The 27,976-nt window shown below is 30.6% G+C and overlaps 1 protein-coding gene across 1 annotated transcript; it reads left to right on the plus strand.

Moving 5' to 3' along the window:
- Positions 1 to 27,906, plus strand: LOC107440396 (pancreatic lipase-related protein 2). Its single transcript, XM_043048970.3, has 8 exons — positions 1 to 346; positions 7,489 to 7,784; positions 11,085 to 11,231; positions 15,049 to 15,175; positions 18,023 to 18,136; positions 18,256 to 18,378; positions 21,698 to 21,967; positions 27,546 to 27,906. Exons 1-8 carry the CDS (start codon positions 292 to 294, stop codon positions 27,650 to 27,652), a joined length of 1,239 nt encoding a protein of 412 aa, XP_042904904.2. The 5' UTR covers positions 1 to 291; the 3' UTR covers positions 27,653 to 27,906.
- The last annotated feature ends 70 nt before the right edge of the window (positions 27,907 to 27,976 follow it).

Raw genomic sequence — 27,976 nt, forward strand, 5'->3', positions numbered from 1 at the left:
ACTTGCGCTTATGACATCTGTTTATCTCGCCGCAGCATCCTTAAGCAAATTGTTAACAAGGATGTTTTTAACATTTTTGTTTTCGCAGGACCTACGTTGAATAAAAGGAACGTGCAATTGGGATAATTTTCCTGAGGGAAAAAAAAATTTTTTTTTCCTGAATAAGTAAATAGAACATTCGCTTTTGTTAAAAATAAGATATATAGAGGGTCAAACTTTTGGACGTAAGGAACCGTTATCTAATGTGAATAATATATGCTGATTGCTTTCAGAATATTATATAGCGTATAAATGTTTGCTCATCTACGTAAAATATGTCTGCTTTTGTTCTTGTCCCATTGTCACGGTAAGTAATACAAAGTAAAAATATGTAGCATTTAAAAATGAATTGCAATTTTATGTTTAAATTTTTTATCTTTTAAAATAACTATATCTTATATTTAATCCTTTCAAAAATTCATTGCAATTACTTTTAGTAATGTTCAAGTGCAGTGTTAAGAATAATCAAGAATATAAAAGCTAAGAATACATAGAATATCGAACTTTTGGACCTAAGTACCGTTATCTGATATGAATAGTATATGCTGATTGTTATCAGAATACTATTTAAGGTATAAATGATTGCTCATCTAAGTAAAATAGGTCTGTGTTTGCTCTTGTCCCATTGTCACGATAAGTAGTTAAAACTAATAATACATTGAGTTTAAAGATGAATTTCATTTTTATGTTTAAATTTTTTATCTTTTAAAATGATTATACATTATTTTTAATCCTTTCAAAAAGTCATTGCAGTTACTTTTAGTAATCTAAAGTGAAGTGTTAAGAATAATCAAGAACATAAAATTTAAGAATAAATCGAATATCAAAGTTTTGAACCTAAGTACAGTTATCTAATATTAATAATATTCGCCGATTGCTTTCAGAATATTATTTTTCGTATAAATGATTACTCATCTGTGTAATATATGTCTGTTTTTGTTCTTGCTCCATTGTCATGGTAAGTAGTTAAAATTAATAATTAAAGATGAATTTCAATTTTATGTTTAAATTTTTTATCATTTAAATTAACTATTTTTTATTTTTATCCTTTGAAATAGTCATTGCACTTATTTCTAGAAATGTTTAAGTATAGCATTAAGAATAATTAAGAATGGAAACTAATACTGATCCAACAGGAAGTGCTAAACAAAAAAATCTCGAATAACTTTTGATCTAACGATGGTATTTCTGATAAAATAAAACATTTTTTTTATTATATCTTAAGTCAATCAATGTGGAAGTTCATTAAAATTACGCAATTGATTGCAAAAACATAATTTTGTCTAATAAACATTCATTTTTTTGACAGATTTTTAGTTTTTAAAATATGAAAAGTGCGCAGTCTAGGAAAATACGATGCCTTTATGTTCTACCAAAAAAGTGTTCGAAAGTTCTTTATTTCTCAACGTCAATTTTTGCTTCCTTAACCATACTTTAAAAGCTTTATTCCTATTAATGAAATTTCAACCATTAACTAATTTGCATATTTGGCTGAATAAGTCTTATAATTGTGTGAAAAAAGTAAGTGATTCATTCGAAATATTCAAAAGATATTTCGAATACCAAAAAATTTAATTAGCAATAGAGGGTTATAATTTTCTACAGCTACCCTAGCCAAACTATTTTATCATATTTTCCGAATTGCCGCTCCCCCCTCCACATATTATGAGAGAATCCAAATCCGGAAAAAAAGGTTTAATCGGCAAAAGTGTGTTTTTGTGTCTTATTTTATAATTTTAAATTTTGTTTGAACAAATTAATTAGCATATTTATGGTTGCACCCTCGAACTATTATGATTCTAGTGCTATAACTATAAATTATTACATATATTGCTAAACATGGTTAGGTTTTTGATATAACGCGTCAAAAACCTGTTGAAAAATGTTAAAAACATGCGGCAATTTATTTTCTGTCACTGTTGATTATACTGACTATTAACTGCTTTTTCTGTTTAATTAATCTGACAGCGGCGGCTCCAGTTATAAAGAATAAAGAAGCTAAAATAATTCTTGTTCTTGTCTTTTGTTTTTTTCTTGTCTTTTTTTTGTTATTTATTATTATTTATTATTATTTCTTGCCCATCCCGTTATCTTTACGTAATTAGATTTAACAAAATGCGTATTTAGATCTGTTCTAACTGTATTCAGTACAGAGTTGGCCAAAAATGTAATCGATTACATTTTTTGATTACAGTAATCAATTACTTGTAATCATGATTACAATTTTCAAAAATTTTGATTACAGCTGTAATCATGATTACAATATTGATTACAGTAATCAATTACTTGTAATCGTGATTACAAAGTTTGATTACAGCTGTAATCATGATTACATAGTCGATTACAGTAATCAATTACTTGTAATCATGATTACAATTTTCAGAAAATTTTGATTACAGCTGTAATCATGATTACAATTTTGATTACAGTAATCAATTACTTGTAATCATGATTACAAGTAATTGCGATTACAAGTAATCACAACAAACGCGATTACAAGTAATTATGATTACAAGTAATCAAAATATATGATTACATGTAATTTGATTACATGTAATTTGATTACATGTAATTTGATTACATGTAATTATGATTACATGTAATCTAATTACACGATTACAAGACTATTGTATTCTTATAAATGATTATATTTTACAGTAGATAGTAGAATGTATTTTATAATGATACATTTTGTACGTATTAACATGTACTGCATTTTGTACGTATTTGTATACGTACAAATGAATGTAACTGAAATGTATGTACGTATGATTTTATCTAGTGCATATGTTCAGACATTTTAGTATCACACACATGTACATACACTTATATTGTAGGTATAAAATATATGTACGTATGTATATAGATACTAATTACGTATGTATGTGCAAACAATGTAGGCATGTACATTTATACACAATGAATATATGCATTTTATGCAAATATTTGTGTATGTAAAATGTATATCTATGTTCATGTACGCATGTATATACAAGTACTTGTGTTTGTAAGAACATACATACATTGTCTGTACAATGTATGTCCCATGCATGTATGTGCAATTTATTTATGAACAGTACAATATATGTATGCATGCACAATATAGGTATATCTGTAGGATGCACAATATATGTATGTATACATGTACATGATATGCATGTCCAGTGCATTTATGTACATGTACATAATATGTTCAAGCTCAATGTAAGTATCCAAATATGCATAATACATTTGTGAACTATTGTACGTACATTGGGCGTATTTATATTTCACATATATTCATACATGCATTCGACATGCATAACGTACGTACATACACACATTTGAGATGCATATATTGTACAGATGCATATATATATAGCGTACAGATGTATATACATATAGTGTACAGATGTATATTCATATAATGTACATATGATGAAATGAACATATAATGTTCATATAATGTACATATGTGTGTACATATACAGTACGTATGTGCATAAATATATTGGGCATAATTCTTTCGTACAAATTTTACATGTGTACATGCATGCTATCCCTATCTATGCATATGGTGCAATGTATATATGTACAATGAATGTATCCACACATGTACAATACACGTATGTTCCATGTATGCATATTCAAATGTACTATATATGCACGTACAATACATGAATGTATGTACATACATTGTACATGCGTACATACATTACACGTATACATATGTACATTACATTTATGTCTAAATATGTGTACAATGCAATAAATAAAATGCATGTAAGTTAACTTTTAATGACTCAAGCAAGTTAAATGACAAAATCAAACGATATTTAAATTTAGTTTTCAGCTTTAATTGTTCTATATCATTTTGAAATTCTCTGAATAAAAAATTATTTTCAGGTATTTTCATGAAATGTTTGACAATACAGATTTATTTTTTTATAACATAATGCATGATTCATAGAAATTTTTTAAATGGTAAGAAAAACGGTAAATTTTATGTGTGGAATTAATATTTAGAAATTCCAAATAAAATTATCGTTTGCTTTCTAAAAAATATGAGGTCGAGTTTCATATACCTTAGAATAATTTTAAAACAAATTTTAATAACTTTACGCATATAAATTTTTTTAATGTATGCACAATGTATGTGTATATTGTAATTACATATATTTAAATGTACGCACGTATTTGTACATTACTTGTAATTATGTACATGTATACGTTGTATGCACATGCATACATTGTGCATATAACTATTTTTTTGTACATCCATGCATTACATGCGCATAAGTATTAACAAAGTATGTAGTTATACAAGTACATACGTAAGTTGTACATAAGTACATACTTTGCGTGCACATATATCGATGTACATATAAATATGCATGTACACATGTACGCATTTTATTTACGCAACTATGTGCATATATTGTACCTTTAAATAACATTTTTACATATTGTACGCAAATACGTACAATTTTATATACAAACGTACATTGTATATACGTGCTATTATCGTACATTTATACAATATATGCACTTAAGTACATAAAAGCATGCAAACGCATAAACATTATTTTCATATACGCTCATACATACATTGTCTATGTATACAAAGATACAAAACATTGCCTTTTTGTACAAACTAACATACATGCGTACATGTATCATAAATGCATAATTATATGTACTAAGCATATGCGCATTGCATTAAGTATATTACAATATAATTATGAATATTATACGTACAAACAACGTTTTTGCATACATTGTATGTATAGGAATCGCAAATTGTACGTTCATGCGTGCGCACATTCTATGTATATAAAAATATGTAAACACATGTATACTTACATAAAAAATTTGACTATAGTATACAATCGTAATAACTTGTAATCGTATAGTTTGATTACAAGTAATCACAATTATATGTAATCAAATTACATGTAATCATGATTACATGTAATCATATATTTTGATTACTTGTAATCATAATTACTTGTAATCGTTTTTGTTGTGATTACTTGTAATCGCAATTACTTGTAATCATGATTACAAGTAATTGATTACTGTAATCAAAATTGTAATCATGATTACAGCTGTAATCAAAATTTTTTGAAAGTTGTAATCACGATTACAAGTAATTGATTACTTGTAATCGTGATTACAAGTAATTGATTACTGTAATCAATATTGTAATCATGATTACAGCTGTAATCAAAAATTTTTGAAAGTTGTAATCACGATTACAAGTAATTGATTACTTGTAATCGTGATTACAAGTAATTGATTACATAGCTGTAATTATCTGTAATCAATTACAGTTGTAATCGATTACTGTAATCAACGGCCAACTCTGATTCAGTATCATCTGGCATGACCCTGTTGCTCAGGGCAACTCATGGCATTTAAAATTTACCACAATCTAGTAACTTTCTTTTGTACTTGTATCCTGGAAGGGCAGCTTTAATAGACATCATATTTACTCACAGAATATTTTGTACCTATAAAAGAGTACCTTTCGTACCTATTAAAACTACACCAATTCCATAATGCAGTTGATAATTACCAAAATTATGCATGTTTGGTGTCAGTAATAATATGGGGACTTTTTACCGTTTCGATCTACAAATGAGTACATATTCTGCATTAATTATGGTTTTTAGAACGCAGCTTTTTAATTTTAAAAAGTACCTATTATCAAAATTAATTAAACATCATTGAAGACAATAATATTCCTTTAACGAATTAGTGCTGTTTTTTTAATAATTTTTCTTTTAAGTTTATAGATAATTTTACTTCAAAAAGTAACTATTACAAAAATTAAGTATCATTGGCGTCGATAATAATTAGCGTTTTATGCGTTTCCCCTCAATGAATTTGCATCATTTCTCCTTTAAGAGTGCTTTTCAGGGCAAAACTTAATTTTTTTTATAACAATTGGGTATACTATAGCCTACGTCACAGGTCGTGTTATTCCTACTAAGGCTCCTATAATTCCTACTAAATTTAACTAGTAAACAGCATTTTCTGCGAACCTGATTTCTAGCAACAAGTAAACATTAAATGAAGTGTGTTGTTATAAGTCGCTATTCGGCAGGTTGGAATTGTATTAGTCTAGTTCCTTTTGAAATAATTTATTTTGTTGATTTATCTAAGTTTAAGAATTTAGTAAACATATTTAAAACTCAGCTTATTAATTAAACTAAATGGTAAATGTTATTCCTAGTAAGTGGAAGTAGTTGTGTTTTTTTCATATTATACCCAATTACCGTTGATTTTAATTTATTTAGTTTTACAGTAACACGTTTTAAAAACATGACTATAAACAAAGAAATAAGCATAACAATATACACGAGGTTTCAGATAACTTTAGGAATAATAATTTGGTGACGCAGTTCAGCTACCACAATCATGTTGGATAATTCAAATAATCTGCTATAACATATCTATACAAAAAGGTCGAATATTTATATGTATGTATGTACCGTATTCAAATCCGCAGCTCTTAACCAATCCACGCCGAATTTGGCTTACATACGTTCAAAGACATAGCGAGCTGTCTACTTTAAAACTTTGTCTACTGACAAACTTTTCACGGTTCACGAGCTGTCTAATTTGGCAAAAGGTTCACGCGCTTCATCCCAAAAAAAGAGTTTTACACAGAATTTAATAAATATTTTGTGATTGTGATTTGCTAGCTTGTAGCTCTGACAGATCAAAAATTAGTTTTATCTTTCATTTATGCGAATTATTTATCGTTAGTTACCTATTTTAGGTTATTACAAATAAAATCAACGTTAATAATTCCGTAAAGTTTGTTGATGACGTCAATAAATTCGTATTTTAATAATTATATGAAACCATTGGTTTCTCATGGCGATATTTGCGCTTTTTAAGATAATATACATTTAAATAACGAAACATCAGCAAGAACTTAGAGACTCAACAAGAACATCCGAAAGGAATTGAATTATCGAATTATCATGTAAGGGCAGTTACGAAAAATTGCCCTTGCATGATAATTAATATTACAATTCTATTATTAAACGTCCTAGTAACTCATGCAACGTAGAATTGTGATCTTGCTCTTCAATGATCTGCAGAATTTCCACTATTTACAAAGGAATATTTATATTCACTCATATACAGTGAAATTATGGTCCTGTATTCCGGTCTAAGTAAAAATTCCATTATGAAATTTAAATTAATTTGTTCAAAATTAATTTGCTAAAAATTAGTTAACAAAATCTATGTAACTTACTTATTAAGGTAGAACTAATTGACACCCATATGAGTTAGAACTGATATATCATTACTACGACCCCAATAGAGATTCTCCATATACTGCACTATTTCACTGATATACCATGGGCACTTATCTTGAGCTGAATAATAATTAACTGAATCATAAGGTATCAAAATAGTCATCATTTAATCTCTTAATATTTTTATTTCCAGCTTACGATATTTTTACTGGTCTTGGGAAACAATTAGACATTTGTTTTGAATATATCCATTACGAAGAGTGTGACATTTCTATAGCTGATGCCTATGAGCCGAAAACTCCACAAATAGGCAACAATCCGCCAGAGACGATATTTGCTCTTTTCACTCCTACAAATCCCGATAAAGCTGAGCCATTGCACAAATGTGGCGGTAAATTGCCTGTAGACACTAATTTTGATAAAGATGTAGATACAATTTTTGTTGCACATGGATGGTTGGATGGACTCTGTAGAACAGCTTGGCAGAGAGTAAGCTCCAAATTCCTTTGTAATTTTCAGATTTTCAATAATGGAAACCACATTGAGGAACAATGAATGTCCATAAGAAAAAAAGAGGAAAAGAAGCTTTGAGGATTTGAAACAAAATAGTAAAATCCGGTGCATACTTTTACAAACCAATTTTCTAATCAGCCTATAAGGGATATGAATAAAAAAATGTCTTCAGAAAAACGACACAGACATTAAATCCTCGAAAACTTCTAGAACCCCAACGTCATTCTGGCGCCATCTTATTTCCTACTCAGAATACTGTTAGTGTCTTATACTTCAGTATTTCTGTTGAAGTTGGGGAATATATTTCCCCAAAACGCGTCTTTAAAAAACGAATGTCTAAATTGTCCATAAAATTAGTATTTTAACACTATGCACGTTAATTATTTCAATATTGCTATTAAAAAAATTTTTGAAACTAAACATAAAAATATGTATTGTTATCATTAATTCAAAATACAAACCCGCAAATGTCACATAAGGTTTCCAAGCACTGTATTTCAAATAAAATATTTCATGTTGGATAATATTAGCTCAAAAAACATTGTGCACAAAAAATTTATCATATTAATGTTATTTTAGCATTTTTTTCCGTCTAATTTTGAATACATTACTTGCCATAGGAGTAAACATAGCTGTTAACGCTGCTAATCCTGCAATACTGCTTTCAAAGTAATTTTAAGCATTAAGTGTAAATTACATTCATAAGTACTTATTCCTACACTTATTTAATTCATCAGAATTAAATAATACAAAACTAAGCGTTTCAGATGGAGCCTCCCTCCTGTCATGAAGCAACTGATAGAGAGGCCATTATCGAAAGATTATAGAGAGAGGGCCCAATATAAGGCTTATATTTCCTTCTTTCAATACATAGGTAGTTGTTAGGTTCTGGGCATAAGCCTTTAAGAAAAGAAAAGTATAGAAGTTACTGGATTGTTGGTTGTCAACAATCTGAACAACCAGAATGAAACCCTCCAAACTAGCTTCCTAACACTGTGATTAGGCTTAGCTATTACGTTTAGCAATGTCTATGGGCACAAAACTGCAATTAGTTAATTTTAAATTACCAAATCATTTTAATTGTAAATGCAACCAGTTTTAAGGTAAGATTTAATCAGGATTTCAATCATTAGCACTATTAATAGAAAATATAGTCGACACTTATTTAATGTAAGAAATAATTTTTTCTTACTTTTTTAGCACTATATGAAAGTAGCAGCGGATAAGTCACTGACATAGATAGCTAGTCGCAAGTACTACCGGGCACTAATTAATTCCAAATAAGAGAAGTGGACTGTTAGAATATTGAATGAAAGGAAAAAGCCAGCCAGTACTAAGGAAGAAAAGACGAGGATGAAAGAAATAATCAATCAAAACAAAAAAGGCAACCTGTCCCAAATTTCACATAACATAGGTTTTTAATTTAAAAAATGGGAATTTTTTTATTGATTTTTTTAAAGTATAATGTAAAAGGTTATGCATTGAATAACATAGCTGGTAAATTTCTTCTGCTGGTATTGCTGGCACACAATCTTTGTTAAAATTATCTGAGTCCTTTTTTAATAAATGTGGCTACCTTTCGTCAATATGGGACTTATTTCTTTCTCTTAAGACATAGGTAATTGTTAGGTTCAGCTTCAATTTTAATTAACTTGCATTTACATGCGGTCTTCTCTTTTTTTTTCTTTGGCAAAATTTTTAATACAACCGGCTCATAATTCTGAACACTTGTGATTTTGAGATAATTTTTTTAAAGAGGAAAATTGAAGAAAAGTACAGCAAACGGGAGGACAGAGAAAAATACAAATTACCTAAACACGTTCTTCTATGCAATGAATAACAATTTAAACTCCAATTATGTTAATGAGCGTGTTTCATATAGTAGATAAATTAAATGATCCGACTACTTATAGCCTCCTTCATTTTGAAATAAGCCAAGCTAGTTGGAAAAGTCACTAGCATTTTCAAATCAACCTGGCAGTTCTAACCTATTTCAGTGAGAACACGTATCTCTAGGTAATCTAGGTAAGAAATATATCAATTTATAACACAATTAGCCTGAATTATTTTTTGCTTTTTTCAATAAGCCCAGAGTACACAGTTAAAAATTTATCAGATAAAGTTGTTAAATACCATTTTATTTCATTTTTATTTTACCATATTCAAACGAAGCAACCAAATAACCATAAATTAGACTGTAATGAAACTCTTAACTGTGAGAAAAACCGTTTATTAACTGGTTTCACCAAATACGGTTAGACAGCAAGACTTTTATCGCCCCAACTAAGTCAACCTAATGAAGCCACTTAGCTCCTTGCAACGGCGTACATATTATAGCCGCGAGGGCTAACGTGTCAGTTTCCTGAATAACAGAATTGGGGTTCGAGTGCCAACGTTGACACCACAATAATTCCTGCTTTCCCTTCAACACATGAAGAGTTTCCAGTGGCCTGCTCTTTATAATGCTCATTACCTAACGAAAAGCCTAACTCTCATGTCCAGTTAAAGTTCTTTTTATGGTTTTGAAACCATGCTAGTTGTAAGTGGTTAAAAACCACATAGTTTTGTAATCATGGTCTTACAGCCATACTAGTAGTAAACGGTTACAAAATTGAAGAAGTAAAAAATGTTATTTACCGTAAACTTAATGGTTAAATGGGTGAACAGACTGCTGCCGGTTATTTTTCTATAATTTCAGAATGAAAATTCTAACAGTGTAGTGGAAGCCTATTGTAAATAGTCTTTTAAAGATCTTTTGCATTATATCTAAGCAAGTTCAGCCTGATGATTAATTCTTCTTGAATTTCCTGCATAGTCATAGGCATATAGGGTGACTATAACTATCCTAAAGTAATATTAGACAAAATAGGAAATGCTGAATACATTTCAATTTAGTCTGCAGCACTTCAAAATGACATGACAACTTATCTAACAAGCATACAGAATCTCAATTAAAACGTGCAAGACTTATTAGTTTCGGAATAGACAATATTTCCCATCACGTGATTTAGCGACGTTATGTGTCCTTACTTGTATTTCATTTTAAGATCAATTCTCGATGCGAAATATCGTAATACGAATCTTTTTTCCATATTTTTTTTTCTTTTCTAACTTCAGCTTTTTCTTTTGTGCATTTGATGGAAACGTAGCATTATATTAATAACTATAACTCTCTGTATTTGCAATCATAGCCATTGCTCAATGTTTTCAGAAAGTTTATTTTTTATCTCTCTTATTTTTTTATCTACTGAAATTAAAATAGAATTTCTTTTTTAGGAAATAAAAACGCAACTTTTTATAAGAGGCGACTACAACGTTATTCTCGTCGACTGGACATGGGGCAACACACCAGATCCAGGAGCAGCGGCTCAGAACTCTCTCGTCGCTGGAGAACAAGCAGCTTTTGTTATTCAAAATATCATGGTATGTTACTATTAAAGAAAAAAATCAAGTAAAACAGTGAGGTTATGAAAATAAATCAAATTAGCAGGCTCCAGCTGTTCCATCAGCTGTTCGCTAACGCTCCTCAACCTCTGAAAATTGCTGTGAAATCTTATAAGGCTTGCTTTACAAACCATGCTCGCACCGCTCGTTCGCAACCTTTTTTAAATGTGTTCTAGCGTTACCAATTTAAAATGTGTTCTAACGTAACCCATTTGATACGGGTTATACCGTAAAATATTAGAAACTAAATCAATTGTTACATTTCTTAAAACTAATTTCTGGGAGGATCCTAAAATAACCCAGCCCATGGCGATTTTTTTAAAATCACGCCATGCAAGTTTTTAAAATCTTGCCACACTAGGCTTTCGGAAGATATTTCTGGGAGATTATTTTGAACGTCCGATCACGCCACCAAAATTCTTGAACTTGATTGGTTGTTCGATATGTATACCTACGAGAAGGTTGGATTTCGTTAGAAAGGAGGTAAAAGGGTTTATTTTTTCGCCATTCATGCTTCTCATCTCTTGCTATTAGAATGATCGTTATTATTTCATTTTTAACCATTATTTCATTTATTACCGTTATTATTTCTTCTTTTTAGCAGTATCGGTTGAAAATGGTGAGCAAATGGACTAGTGTTTTTTTTTTCTCTTTTTTTTTAATAATCGAAAAGCAACGCTGATCCTAGTGATAATCACCAACTTGACGAGATTTCAAAAAGTTGCCAAGAGGTGGGCTATTCTAAAAATTTACCCTAATTTCTCTTTAAAAATTTTAGAATGAAATGTAGGATATTTCCGTATTATGATCTGTCACGCCAACTACAAACGCCAAGATGCCAAATAGATTTTAAACTTGCAAACCTTAAAAAAAAAAAAAAAAAAAAAAAAAAAAAACATGTAGATGTTTGCCCGGGGTTGGAAGACTTGGCGATTACTCTGCCACAGATCACGATACTGAAATCTCCTCTTGAAATAAATGCATACAATAGAAAAACTTTAAAGAAAAAACAATAATCATGCTTTTAAAAAACAACATGTATAACGTCTCGTCTCCTACGCATTCCTTAATGGTACGTCTTTCATAAATGTCATCAATGCTTTCTTTTAATCTTCACGGATGTTTCTTTATTCTACTTAAAAATCGTAACAGCGCGACTAATACTCATTTTAAATTAATAATAACGATAATGAATAAAACTATTATTACTGAACATACATGAATATTATTAAAACATAATATAAAAGGGTAGATTATATTTCAGGGTGCCACTTGATTCTCGCCAAGTTGTGATTGCGGTTGATCGCCAAGCTGGGTGATGTTGAAACCCAATCGTGATTCTGATTGGTTTAGATTTTTGCGTTATTTTTAAATGCTCAACGATACATGTAATTTCAGAGGTCCGTTAGTTCTACGTTGGATACCGACTAGTAAGGTTACTTTTGCTACTGGTCAATAAGATCGAAGGTATGTGGGCAGTCATACAAAGGGACTTTAGAAAAAAATGTCACCGCCAGTCTGGTACCACAGACGCCATTTTCGATTTGTATTTTTCCGAATTTATGTGATGTGGTACACAGATTCTATTCATGATAAATTTAGACAGTATCTAACTGCTATTCGAGAATTCTGTGCTCCTAAATCTGAGGATATTCAAGCTTAATGAAGAAATGAGTTGTTTTTTTCCCTTTCTTTCCGTGCTTACTCCATAAAATTTTTTTTCAATTCAAAATGCTTTTTATTGGGTTTATTAATTTTGCCTATATTGGGTTTATTGCAATTTTATAAAGTTTTGACCGATGTTTTGTTGAAATTTTCCAATGTTTTATTGAAATAATCATTATATTTTAGCCGCCATTCCTGTTACCACGGAGTTCCGCGCAAACAGGAATGGCGCCAAACATAAGCCGCCAATTTCGCCAAGGGGCACCCTCAAGTATATTTTAACCATATAAAACACTTTGTTTGCTGATATGAATTATTCGCTTTTATCCTTTCCATCCTTCCAACTTATAGCTCAGTTTGTTTCAGTTTTTCTTTCCATCCATTTCCATACAAACAACTTCCATCCATTTTCTTTTCAAGCGATTGCGAGAAAAATATTTTCAATCAAAAATCTATTCAATTGGGTATAATATGAAAAACGCACAACTACTTCCACTTACTAGGAATAACATTTACCTTTTAGTTTAATTAATAAACTGAGTTTTAAATATGCTTAATAAATTCATAAACTTCGGTAAAACAACAATATAAATTATTTCCAAAGGAACTAGACTAATACAATTCCAACCTGGCGAGTAGCGACTTATAACAAGACACTTCGTTTGATGCTTTTACTTGTTGCTAGAAATCAGGTTCGCAGAAAATGCTGTTTACTAGTTAAATTTAGTAGGAATAACACGATCTGTGACGTAGGCTATAGTATACCCAATTATGTAAAAAAAAAAATTTGGCAACCAGAAAAAGTTTAGATGGCTTATAAGACAAAACGCTTGCTCTCGACAAAGATGGCGAAAGTTTAAATTTTGACTATGAACAAGGACTAATTTACTAGAAGGTATTCGGGAAATATACCCAAGGCCCCCAATTTGTGAGGGCCCCTCACTCCCAAGATACGTATGAAAAGATTTTTACTTATATTTTTTTTTTAACTAGTTCGATCTTTAGCCTGTAAGAGCTTATAGTTGTTGTTTTTTTTTATTAAAACAATGTATATTTCCACAATAACGCAATTAGATAGGTACTTAGTACAACTTTCTTCCAAGATAATTTTCTTCATTCTCACCAACAATTCTTACTCTATCAATTAATTTTAGTATTTTTCTCAAAGTTTAGTTAAATTAGATTTTACATTTTTATATGATACGCTTCCGAATATGGTTTACAAATTTTTGTCTAAAATGTTATCTTTTGAAATTGTGATTGCGGACCATGCACGTTAACTTAAACTTGTCGACTCTTTTAGAAGGCCCACTCTTCGTACCTCGTGCCACGTGACTTCGTGCCCAAAGACCCGAGATATGTAAATCGGGCCCTGGCTATGACAGGTATATTCACATTTTGCTGCCTATAAGCACTGACCACCAAATTGACTAATAAAATTTTATCATAGATCTAATAAATGCTTTTAACCACTTTTCAGTTTTATTCGAGAAACAATCAGGTAATAATTTGATGTATCTCGTATTTCTAAAATTTCTTACTTTGAACTCGACTTGGAAGTAATGGGTAAATAAATCAACCAACCAAACGATTATGGTAATCGGGATGTAGTTTAAGATATTTGAAAGAAGATGAACTTAATAAAATGATTCGAAACACTTTTGATTTATTTCATTTTATTAATTTCATCTTCTTTTAAATATTTTGGTGACACACCAAACTCATACCAAGATTTTCACCTCATTACAAGAAATGTATCACAAGAAAATAATTATTGTATGGATATGGTGTACTTTTAGATCCGTCCATAAAAACAGACCATTGTTATATTGTTGTATGTTATTATATTATTATTATTGTTATATCTTTCTTTGATTTAATAGCAAAGAGACGTTACCATATCGTAAAAATATTAAACAGAAAAATTTTGCCTCAACCAAAAGTATTGTTGAGTAAAATTCTTCAAAATTGTCTTAGTCGAAAGCGATAAGAAGTTACAGGACCGAGCAAATTTGCGCGATGTTGCGATTCAAAACCCATTAAAAATAGTCATGTTTGATTCAATCATGTTTAATCCCATTCTTTTTTTTTTCTTAAATTTGTTTACTAAAAAAAAACTTTCTTTATCTAGAATCAAACTGGTGTAACGGCAGACCAGTTTCATCTCATCGGCCACAGTTATGGCACGTATTTTGTGGGTACGGCAGCAAAATTTATCAAGGATCAAAATGAAGGAAATTTAATTCGAAGGTTGACTTGTAAGTAAATATTGATAGATCAGTATGAAGAAAATATAGTTCGAAGGTTGACTTGTAAGTAAATATTTAAAGAACAAACAAGTCGTGTCAAGTAAACATGATAGTAAAGTAGAAATTACCAAAAATAATATTGCACTAAAAAATCATAAATCTTTCCCACATTTATGATTTCAAAAGAATTCTTACTAAATATAAATCAATTTCAAATTCAAAATATTGAATTTTTAATGTCTGTAAAATTATAGTAAGCTATTTATAGTAGCTATGGTTTATTTTACTATTCATTTAAATTAAAATAATACTGGGTGACTAGGAGATAACTCGAACACGCGTGCAGTAATTTTATAGCAAACTAAAATGTAAAGGTCAAACTTTCAACTAAACATGGAAACATCATAACCTATAATATTACACTCTTTCAAGGAATTACACATTTTCAAAGAAACCACACACCTTTATACATAACAGTAAATGCCTTGTGGAATTTTTCATCCACTAGCCACAACCCTTTAACTGATACTTTGATCCATTCTATCATCATCAGCATTGGCATGACAGCCCTTTGTGAGCCTGGGCCTTCCTCAGAAGCTTTTCCCATTGGGCCCTTCTCCCAGCAATTGTTTTCCAGTTCTTTACTTTTAGGATGGCAAAATCCTCATCCACACAGTCCTTCCATCTCTTTTTGGGCCTTCCTCTTGGCCTTTTATTGGAGGGAGTTGCATTAGAGACTCTCAATGCTGTTCGTTCTGGGCTCATTCTCACTACATGCCCGGCCCATCTCATTCTGCTTAATTTAATAGATTTAATGATATCATCGCCATCAAAGATTCTATATATTTCAAAATTATATCTTTTCCTCCAGTTGTCGTTACCGAGTATAGGGCCAAAGATGGTTCGTAGGACCTTCCTTTCGAAGGTTGATCCATTCTATACACAAAGATTTTTAGAAGGCCGAATTCTCATGAGGTTTAGTACAAACCCTTATCACCAAGGTGAACCGAACTGATATATACATTGAATTAAAGTTTGGTAAATAAGATGGCTATTCGTGTTTAGTAAAAAAAAAAAACTAAGTCTTGCATCATTCTCGAAAGCTTATAGCTGTTTGTGCTGGATTAGAATCCTGCTGAAAAGTAAATATCTGGTTTCTAAAGAAGTTTTGTGACTAAAAAAGCCTAACGTCATCAAAAATAAGATTTTGATTAAATATTAAAACTTTGTTCTATTTTTTTCTTGACGCCCTGCGCCACACTTGCAGTGATGATTCGGAAAATCAGCTCGATTTCTCTCATAAAAGCAATCTGTAAGGTTTAGAAATAATAAAATAATGTTCATACGTAAGTAATTTGACGATGTAAAAATATTTAGCTAAGCCTTTCATTTCTTTCTCGTTAGTTAAATGAGAAGTTTTACTTGCGCTAGAAACTATAAAATCTTGAAAAACAAAAGTAAATTTGTTGAATTAGATGCTCTTAATTGATTTAAACTAATTTCATTTATTTTAAGGCATCTTCAAATCCTTTTTCATCGCAAGAAATAACGCTTAGCTAATAATATGTTGCTTTTAAAACTGTAAGGAATTCCTCCCAGTTATTCATAACTATTAGGTTAAATTTTGTTCATCTTTCTTCTGTTTAGGGAAATGGCAAGAAATCTTCAATGTAAAAAAAAAACCTTCGTTTCTTTAAAAAAAAATTTACAAAAAACTTTAAGGTTTACTTTTTCTTCATACACTTATGTACAAAAAATAAGAGAAAAACTCATTTTTGCGGGTAATTCAAAAAATAGTAAACCAAATACATTGAAGTTTTACAACATAGTTCATCAGAGAGTAGCAAAAATAGTAACAGAAGTATATGGGCTCAATTTTGAATTAATAAACATTACAGCAATACAGTCTAGCAATTATGCAGCAAATGTCACTTGTACCGGTTAAAATATATACATGTCCTCCTTGACTGCGATCTCTCGTGGGGTTTAAAGGATCTTTATAGGATCTTGGGATTAGAAATCTCACTCTATTATAACCGCTCCCTTTAGCTCCATTAAGACAGCTCTTAACCATGGAAAGTTTCTCAATGAAAGCTGTAATTGCTCTACCATGATAATCCCAATCATGCTCTCTGAAATTCAGACCTGGAGATCTGGCTGGATACATCATTCTCTAAATATTCCCAGCTTCTAGATATTTTCCTTGTGTGGGCATGCGCTGTCGTTCATAAAAATAAACTGTAAACCATTTGCTCCTCTAAACAGTCTTACATAGGTATCTGACATCTAAGCACTATGCTCCAGAAAAGTCAAAAAGTCTTCTCTGACTTATAAGTCTTCCCTGGAAAGACCCAATCAGTCCAGGATTTACATTTTCATTCGGACTGCAAAGATCATATTGCCTATCTCACAAATCGATCCCTACAGATTAGAATATTTAAACACAGTTGTCTGTGCAATCGGCGGGGTTACCATTGAAATTTATACGTTGTACAATATAACTTTGAAAGGAGACGAAGCTGGTTGCCAAAGTCGGTAAATACTTTATAAAATACATCGATGTAATAAGCGTTTAAAAAATCTTATATTGTTATGGTTTTCATGTATTCTTTAATGCACTGTTTAATGGGAAAACTAGAGAACTTTGTCAACTCTTTTGATTTACAATAGAACGGAGAAGAGTTTTATTAACATAGTACGGTTGGATTATTTGACATAATTTTATCGAAACACCAGGAACATTTATAATGATCTGGATATTCTAATGCCTTGGTTATTATCTCCTTTTACTCCATGTTGTTTTTCTTAGTCGATGCTTGCTAATTTTTTTTTCTACTTTTTTTCTCTTGGCTTCAGTTCTAGATCCAGCCGTGGCTCCTGTCTCCAATGAAGACATTCATAATGGAAAACTATCCTATAAAAATGCCAAATTTGTGGACGTCATTCATAGCGACGGAGGATTATGTTTCCGTAAGTATTAACATTTTCAGGCATGTCCCTCCTGGTTACTCAACTAAAAGTTATCCTATTTTACACATTTAAAAACAAAATATTATCAAGTTTGCTAGATATATTAATTTCTGTTTCAGCTACTAATTTTGGATTAAAAACCCCTCTTGGACACGTGGACTTTTATCCCAATGGCGGAAGTATTCAACCAGCGTGTCTTGAATATGGTATCGCCACAGTTCTAAGATTAGATTTGTTTTACGGTAAGTACAATAAAATTAGAATTATTTTCAGTATTAATTGAAATTTACATTGAGAAACATTCGCATTTTGTAAAGATTTTAAAAAAAAGGCTCATTCCACTAAGAAATTTCGAACTATAAATGAGTCAACCACCCTCTACTCACTGTCATTCATCGGCCCCTTGTACACCAGCGCCTTTCGAATCGTTTCGCAAACCGAATTCGCTTGACTTGTTCTCCAAATAGTCGAAATAATAGTCTAGCATTCTTGTTTAACCCTGTAAGACTCGTGATTGTATACGTGATAGCGTGATTTTCCCTTTACTGCCCACTACATTATATGTGAAACGAGTTTTATTGTCTCCAGTAGCACATGAACACACAGTCGTGATCGCAATACTGTACTCTAGTATTACATCTCGCATTAGTACGTATGCGTATTCTTTAGTACGTATAAACTCGGAGTGTCCAGGACTGGAGAGTCACTTTCTCCTTCCGCCTCTTTCTTCTTCCGTCTCCATCTCCTTCCGCCACTTTCTCCTTCCGCAGGTGCTGAAGGGGTTAAACAATATTCTCCTACATAGGTCAAAACTGCATGCCATTCGTTTGTTCGTAATTTATTCGTCCTAATTAATTGAGAGAAACAACATATGTAATAGATATAACTTTAAATAAATGTAGATATTTCGCTTTTTAAAAAAAGTAACTAAATATATCAAAAGGCAAAACCGTAAAACTTCTCCTTTAAAATCAAAAAGACATGCTTATTCTTTTAATGATAAAAAAAACCATAAACCTACTTATTTTTGCTGTAAAAAAAGTAATGAATTTAGACCAAGAAAGCTCGTCACAGTAATAAATGATATCATGATGATACTTTCCACTTACAAAAAATCCGTTATCAGAAATTAAAATTTTGTACAATATGCTGAACTAACACTGAATTTGACTAGTAACTGAACTGTTAAGTATCCAGCTATCCCAATATCCCAGAATGGATTGTTCTGAAAACTTTGTTACATCTACAATTTTAGGCGATTCTACATATTTGGGAACATATGTGTTCCGAACCAATCTCTTTGTTACGTTTTGAACAATTAAAGAAAATGTTTCATTTATGTTTTTACATTCTCTTAACGATTGTTCTGAAAACTTTGTTGCATCCACTATTTTAGGCGATTCTACATTTTTGAGAACATTTGTGTTCCGAACCAATCTCTTTGTTACGTTTTGGACAATTAAAGAAAATGTTTCATTTATGTTTTTACATTCTCTTAACGATTGTTCTGAAAACTTTGTTGCATCCACTATTTTAGGCGATTCTACATTTTTGAGAACATTTGTGTTCCGAACCAATCTCTTTGTTACGTTTTGAACAATTAATGAAAATATTTCATTTATGTTTTTACACTCTTTTAACGATTGTTCCGAAAACTTTGTTACATCTACAATTTTAGGCGATTCTACATTTTTGAGAACATTTGTGTTCCGAACCAATCTCTTTGTTACGTTTTGGACAATTAAAGAAAATGTTTCATTTATGTTTTTACACTCTTTTAACGGCATATTTCTGATCTTAAACCCTACATGCACTCATCTGGTATTGGATCTATATTTTATGTGTTCTAGAGAATTTATTCCAGAGACTGAAAAAGATTTTTTCTCTAATTATGTGAATGTATGAAGAACTTTAATAATTAAATGATGATTTTATTTCAAATGAGGAGTAATATTTTGTCCCATGGCTTTTCTCTTATCCACATGGGTGATCAGCACAAATAAAGGGAGATTATAAAATAACTTTGTCGGCATAGGACCTTCTGTGGAGCATTATGCAAAATTTTGTACATAGATATTACGATGTATGTGGTCAAAAATGATGTTAAAAATTATTTCGTAGCTATAGTTTCAGTCCCAAAATTTCAAAATTTTCAAATCCGTAGCACTCACTTTCTTTGATCAAAACGTAATTTTTGCAATAAACAACATAAATCGGAGATATTTTTAGCACAAAACAAATTGCGCCATTTTTCGCTACCACTAACGAGGAGAGAGTGACATGTGACGACTGACAAAAAATTTGAAAACATTAAATGCTTTCTTTGTAAATTTTTTCTCGGTTTTTAAAGTCTTTTTATCACACTTCCTTCTTGTTAGTAGTCGCGAAAAATGGGGATGCTTTGCAAAAATCTAGCGTCGTGATTTCTTGTGCAAAAAGTATCGTTAAAACTTCAGTTTAAGTTTTCTACTGTAAGGATTACATTTAGATAAATAAAAAAGTGAATTTTGCTATTTAAAAAATTTCGAAACTTTGTCACTGTAACTGTTACAGTGAGGTCAACGTAATCGTTTTTAGCACCATTTCTGAGAGCTAGATCACAAAACCTATGTACAAAATTACTCACTCAAATGCTATGCTTTCCAGCGGGTCATACATCAAAGTTATTTTATACTCTCCCTGAAATCTATGTTGTTTTTAATGAGATAAAAATTTTCAAAAGTGGCAACACTGTTAGAACACAAGCTGTGTAACTAATTGTTCCATTTTGCATTTTGCTATTCTTGGAAGATTTAAAGGCAATAATTTTCCTTTATTATTGTTGATCTATTTATAAAAAATAGTCAAATCCAATATAAAAATTTTTGTAGAATTAGCGAATGAGATACTAAATATTTACTTTTTGTGAAAAGTACGCATACTTATACATTCTGTATTTAATGATAATCATAGGAATAAAAGAAAAAACACACAATTAAGATGGAAGCATTTATTCAAACATTGTTCCTTCTAATTGTTGCCAATAAGAAAAATCACGAAAAATTGGATTACTTTGTCCACTCGGTATCTCCGATTCTTAAACTTCGTGAGTTAGGTAATTATTTTATAACTACATACAGCTTACATCTTAAAAGTTATTCAAATTTTTGTTTTTTAATGCAATTGGGGCATTCTTGTTTCCAACAGAATAAAATTATTTTAGAATATTATGTATATATATTTCCACAGTAAATCATAATATTAAACAAACGTAAATACTCCTTTGACTGTGAAGTACTCTTTTAAAGTCTTTTAAAAGTCGTGAGTGTTTTTTTTCCCTAAAAGAATTACTAGCTGTTGCTACTATATAAAGAAAATATTACATTTCAATTACTAATACAATTTGTCTTCTTAAAATGTCGTAAGTGTATTTGTTTGCTAATGGAAGAACGGAAACATTGTTAAATTAAATACGAACAAATCTTTCGATATATATTTCTGAATCTCTACAAAACTGTCAATTACGTGACTTTCTTTAAAATTATTCAATCAGTAATTTCAACAAATTATGGTTTTCCTTAGGCTTAGTGTCATTGCTCCCTATGTTCTGCTTTCATTTGCAATCGATTCAGTACTTCAAAGTGTCCATTAATTCTCCAAGCAGCAAATTCATCGGTGCTAGATGTGACAGTTATGAAGATTTTAAGTCGGGGGCATGTTACCGATGCTGCCGAGACAATTCCACTGATTGTGCTGTTGCAGGAATGGATGCAGAATATTATTATAACAAGGATCAACCCAGAGAAATAAGAAAATATTATTTCGACACGGAAATCATTTGTCCTTATAACGGTAATGTGCTTATTTTTTTCCATTTGTTTGAACCTATTATGAGCATTGAACCTATCATGAGCATTATTAGAAATTAATAAGTGCCGATTTTTTTATATCAGTTAGAGCTAGTTGCTGATACACATGAATATCAGTTACAAATATCTGATACTTTTTGCATCAGATAGCGATCGATCTTAAATTTAGAACTTAACTAGTAGAAGTAATTTGAAATTATAAGTTACTTATAGTTAAACTTGTAATTAAAATTGTAAATTATTATACCTATCATGAATATTATTAGAGATGGATGAGTGAGTGCCAATTTTTTTGGTATCAGTTATAATTTTTACTAATACACATGATTGTCAGATACAAATATCTGATACTTTTTGCATCAGATAGCGATCGATCTTAAATTTAGAACTTAACTAGCAGAAGGAATATGAAATTATAAGTTACTTATAGTTAAACTTGTAATTAAAATTGTAAATTATTGTACCTATCATGAATATTATTAGAGATGGATGGGTGAGTGCCAATTTTTTTGGTATCAGTTATGATTTTTAACTAATACATATGATTTTCAGATGCAAATATCTGATAATTTTTGCATCAGATAGTGATCCATCTTAAATTTAGAACTCAACTAGTAGAAGGAATATTAAATTATAAGTTACTTATAGTTAAACTTGTAATTAAAATTGCAAATTATTGTACCTATCATGAATATTATTAGAGATGGATGGGTGAGTGCCAATTTTTTTGGTATCAGTTATAATTTTAACTAATACACATGATTTTCAGATTCAAATATCTGATACTTTTTGCATCAGATACCGATCGATCTTAAATTTAGAAACTAACTTGTAGAAGGGGTTTAAAATTATAAGTTACTTTTCGTTAAACCTGTAGTTAAAATTATAAATTATTGAAAATACCATGAGTATTATTAGAGATGGTTGGGAGAGTGCCAATTTTGTCGATATCGGTTACAATTTTTTACTGATACACCTGATTATCAGATACAAATATCTCATACTTTTTTGCATCTGATACAGATTGATCTTGAATTTAAAACCTAACTAGTAGCAGAGATTTAAAACTATAAGTTACTTATAGTAACTTGTAGTTAAAATTATAAATTATTGAACCTGGTATGGGTGAGTGCCAATTTCTTCGGTATCAGTTACAATCTTTAACTGACACACACGATTATCAGATATAAATATCTAATACCTTTTGCAACAGATACCGATCAATCTTAAATTTAGAACATAACTAGTAGTAAGGATTTAAAACTACTATATGTAATTCTTATGCCATGTTTTTGATTAAATCCAGTTTTAATACTTTTTATTAATTTAAAATGCAAATTTAATTCTTAAAATATAACAACATTTGAATATTAAACATAACAGATAATTTGTTAAAAATAATGACATATTTAAAATGTATTCATTTTTATTACTTTTAATCCAACTAAAAATAGAATAAATTAACGCATGCAGAAAGCACGTAACTATTGCAAATTCTAATATTGATGACGAATAAATTAATTTAATCAATTACTACACAAATTATTTTAGATTGCTTACTTCCTGACAATTTAAATTTCTAGTAAAAGAAATATAAATACTTCAGTCGATGATAAAATGTTTTGATAATCAGATTAAAGCTATTCCTTTGAAGTGCTTTTAAACAACATTTAAATTACTAAAATTTAATAAAAGATGTTATTTAATTTCATTAATATTTAATTTTATTAATATTTAATTACATTTATATTTAAATTTAATTGATAAATGAGATTTTTTTTTAAATAATTTAACATATGAAACTAATAAATCTTTCTCGGTTCTTATAAAAATATTTTTTAGACAATTCACGTAAAAATTATACTGAAAGCAAACCATTAAAAATATTAATATCAGTTATTTTTTTTATTATTTTGGAGGTTTAACAGAAAAATCATTACATTGATAATAAATCAATGGATAGCGCAAAAAGCCTTAATGAAATGATTCAAATGTGTTGTTGGTTCTAAATAATAATCAAAACATTAATAACTTGTGGCGTAACTACCACAATAAATATTAAATACCAATTCCCCAATATATAAGACATATTAACTTGATTCCATCTAGAGCAGGGGTTTCCAACTTACATGAGGCCAGGTGCCACAATTAAAAACACCAGTCAAATGGCGGGCCGCAACTTTATCAGAATTTTATATAGGACTCTTTTATGTTTGAAGGAACATTAAATATTACTTCAGATTTTTATCAAGTTGCGCAAAACAAAAGTATCGAATTACAAATTAAAATAAGAAGTAGATTTCTAAAAATATTTAACTGCAAATCAAAAAAATTCTGGCTACAAAAACTTTAATATGCACCTATGTATTAAACAAATAATGTGTAACAGATATCTAATTGTTACGATTTAAATCTTCAAAAAGGTTGGTATTAAAACTTACATAGTAGCACACAAAATGTTCAATGAGAGAATTGAGGTTTGTCTGCTGCAACCACCGAGAATAGATATTTTCATTTTAAATTTAAAATTTACAAATGTTAATAATTTCGTCTAAAATGAGAGGTTTCAAAAAGTTAAATCGGAGAATTTCTTCGAGAAAATTTCTGGTAGGCACATGCTAAATTATATTCACAAAATACAAAAAAAAAACAGAAATAAAAACGAGCAGCATGCACGATCATTTTTGTATTTGAATAAATATTTTCTTAGATGCAAAACCTGAGGAATAAATTTTTTTGCACAGTTGGTATGTTAACTCATATAAATTTTTTACGAAAATTTCCGCAAAAAAACAACTAATATATTTTAGTTCGCGGGCCACAAAAAAAGGCTTCGAGGGCAGCCAGTTGGTAACCACTGATCTGGAGGTTCCTTTTGATAGATGAACGTTGACATAGTCGATAATTTAAATCCCCACAATGGTGACCCGGACGTGATATGAACTTACCAACATGGATGGATGGTCCGCATTAAACAGTTGATTCGCTTAAAAATATACTGCTCAAAGAAGATGAAAAAAGAATATTAATAGTAATCCGGTAAAACAAATAAGAAGTCTCCCGGCCTTTAAACAAAAAATGAAGAAAAAAATAATGAGCAAAATGATATAAATAAACAAAAATGACGAAACAATATGAGCAAAAATGATATAAATAAAAAAAAACAGCATAAATCAATTAGTGGTATTTGTTCATCGAATTCTATCACATATAAAATTCTGGAAGGGGAGTAATGTGGCGTAACTACCTCTATAAATATTAAATACCATTAATTCCCCAATATATGAAACATGTTAACTTGATTCCACCTTTTGATAGATGTAGCTTGACATAGTCGATTATTTAAATCCCCACAAACTGGATAGTGGACTCCAGTTTATTAGCTTAATTCTCAAAAAAAGGACTTGTACGTGTTGTTTACAAGTCTATTAAAGTTAAAGTTGAAGTACAATGTAACAATTCAAAATTATTTTGCCATGTGCAAAGTCTCAAAAGAGCCTCAAGTACTATATCATTTATTGTCTAGCAAATATTTATTGTGATGCTGTCTCATGATTGTAACAGTCATTACAAACTACTGTTTCTTTTGATGTTACCGCTCAATAAACATGAATGAAAAAATATTAAAGAATGAAACGTTATGATGAATGAAAAAGTATTGATAATGGATCACATACTTTTATTGTAGGTTGTGCTAGATCAAAAGATGGTGAAATATCGATTATTTGTCATTATTAAGAATTAGAAGTGTATTATGAAAATAGTAGGTCACTGCAAGCTTCCATAACCTATGTAAAATTCTTTTCAAAGGGTTCAATTAATTCATCAATCATGTTTTTTCTTGTTTGATAACAATGTTGACTCTTTTTGTGAATATTTAATTTGGAGTTAAGGTCCGCGGTGTTTTCATTCTTATTGGTTTTATTTTTGCTGAGACTCAGCGATTCTCCTGACGTATGTTCTTCTTCTTGGGCACTACAGCCTATGACAGCAAAGGTGGTCCCAATAAATTTTTGCCATTTTGAATTTTTCTGTGGCATGGCCTTCCAGTTAGTTATTCCTATTAACTTCCCTCTCAACTGCGTCCAACCACCCAGTCGGCGGACGACCCCTTTTTGTTGTACCTTCTGGATTAAAAAGAAGTTACTTTTATGCAAGATTTTGGTCTTCAGATCTATAAAAGCGTCCCAGCCATCGAATGTGATTGGCCTTAGTAACATGAACTATCTCTGGTTGTTTATACTTTTTATATAACTCGTGATTGTAAAGGGTGCTCCATATGTTATTCTCACAGACTGTACCAAAAATTCTTCTAAGTATCCCTCTCTCAAAAATCAGCTATTTGTTCTCCTCTTTCTTATGAAGAGTCCAGCACTCACTACCATATAGGATCACAGACCGTATGAGTGTTTTGTCCTGACATTTGTTAATTAACTCCAATATGTAGTAAAAGTTCTGTCACCTGTTCTCTGCCTACGCTTCTGTTGGCTACTATGCATCTGCCTACGACGGTGAAATCGAGGCTATTCTAATTGCCTTAAAGCAACTACAGTGTCGTACTGACCAATTTTCTAGCGCCGTCATCTTATCTGACTCTAAAGCAGCACTTCTTGATATTAACTCTCCACTGATTCCCCAATCCATCTCCATTCAGAAATGCATTGATTGTCTGAAGGACCTGACACTAAAAGGCAAGCAAATCGTCCTCCAATGGATCCCGGGACATTGCTGGATTTGGGGTAATGAAAAAGCTGATTTCTTGGTCAAGAAAGGAACAACTATTGCCCAAGCATCTCGTTTCTCCATCTCTCTGCACTCATTTAAATTGCTAGTCCGAAACCAATTCCGAACATGCTCTCAGAGAATTTCCGTAAAAGCAATATACACAAAACCTGGTTCAACCATATTTTAACTATCTCAAATCAGTCCAGGTTTAAGGCAGTTGCTCTCTTTAGACTTGTAACGGACCATGACTGTCTGGCCAAACACCCTTTTAGTATAAACATTTTTGACTGTCCTAAATGCAAGCTCTGTCGCCTTGGGGAGGACAGGGACCTACCCCATATTTCAGTTTGTCCTGCGCTCATCTCCACTACTGTGTGTGGACGCTACTGGGAGGCTAGGGCCCGTATGGGCTAAGCATGTCACTATGCATTCTTTTCTATTTATTTATTTTTTTTTTGCCTTGTTTTTCTTGTTATTTTATCCTTTTTATTCCTTTAAATTGGCCTGCCATTGGAAATAAAAAAAAATGTAGCAAAGTATATGGGCGCTTTCTAAAGTATATGGGCGCTGTATACGCTAGTCTAGAAAGTGTTGCCACTTTCCTGAACTTTAAAAGAAAAACTCGTGCTTTTTTTGCATGGCATCTCTATTTTCAAAGTTACTTCAATAAAGGTAGGTAAGCATGACACTGAACCTCTTTAATCGAAGGATTTCAATTATACTGATATCTTAGTTTCTGTTGCTACAATTTTTTTAAAAGTGTAATTAATCAATATCAGGTTACTACCAGACATTTTTGATATAATGTATTTATTCTTTTTCTTTCCTTTCTTCAGAAAAATATGACTTCAGCATTTTTAAAGACTGTGAAGACAACGAAGAGTGTGAAGACAGTGAAGAAGACGAGGGTCCAATTAAAAAAGTTGGAGAATTGCTTGGATAATGTATTGTGTTACAGTTTAACATTTTACGGAATGTTACTTTAAGGTTGTCTCAAGTTGTCATAAAGAAGCAAGAAACAATATTACAATTAACTACCCAAGTAGTACCAGAGATATTTCATTAAAAAACATTAAAAAACAATTATTTAAATTTATAAATTTTACCCTTAAACTTAAATTTTCAGTATTGCATATTGCTGCGTTTAATACCACCTTTAATGTACATTTAAGAAAATAAAAAATAATTAATTCAAAAGCTTCTTATTAGAAGTTTCAAGTTAATTTCTAAGTAGGAAAAATATGAAATCATTTTCAAATTCTAACTA

The sequence above is a fragment of the Parasteatoda tepidariorum genome, chromosome 1, assembly GCF_982258835.1.
Source record: "Parasteatoda tepidariorum strain Cologne lab strain chromosome 1, Ptep-v5.0, whole genome shotgun sequence".
Taxonomy (NCBI): domain Eukaryota; kingdom Metazoa; phylum Arthropoda; class Arachnida; order Araneae; family Theridiidae; genus Parasteatoda; species Parasteatoda tepidariorum.

What these genes read in the sequence shown, in the direction of transcription:
- LOC107440396 (XM_043048970.3), top strand. Translation starts at nt 292, where the DNA reads ATGTTTGCTCATCTACGTAAAATATGTCTGCTTTTGTTCTTGTCCCAT. An exon ending in CGACGGAGGATTATGTTTCC is followed by an intron (nt 18,137 to 18,255) that starts GTAAGTATTAAC and finishes TTTCTGTTTCAG; the next exon opens with CTACTAATTTTGGATTAAAA. An exon ending in AAGATTAGATTTGTTTTACG is followed by an intron (nt 18,379 to 21,697) that starts GTAAGTACAATA and finishes GGTTTTCCTTAG; the next exon opens with GCTTAGTGTCATTGCTCCCT.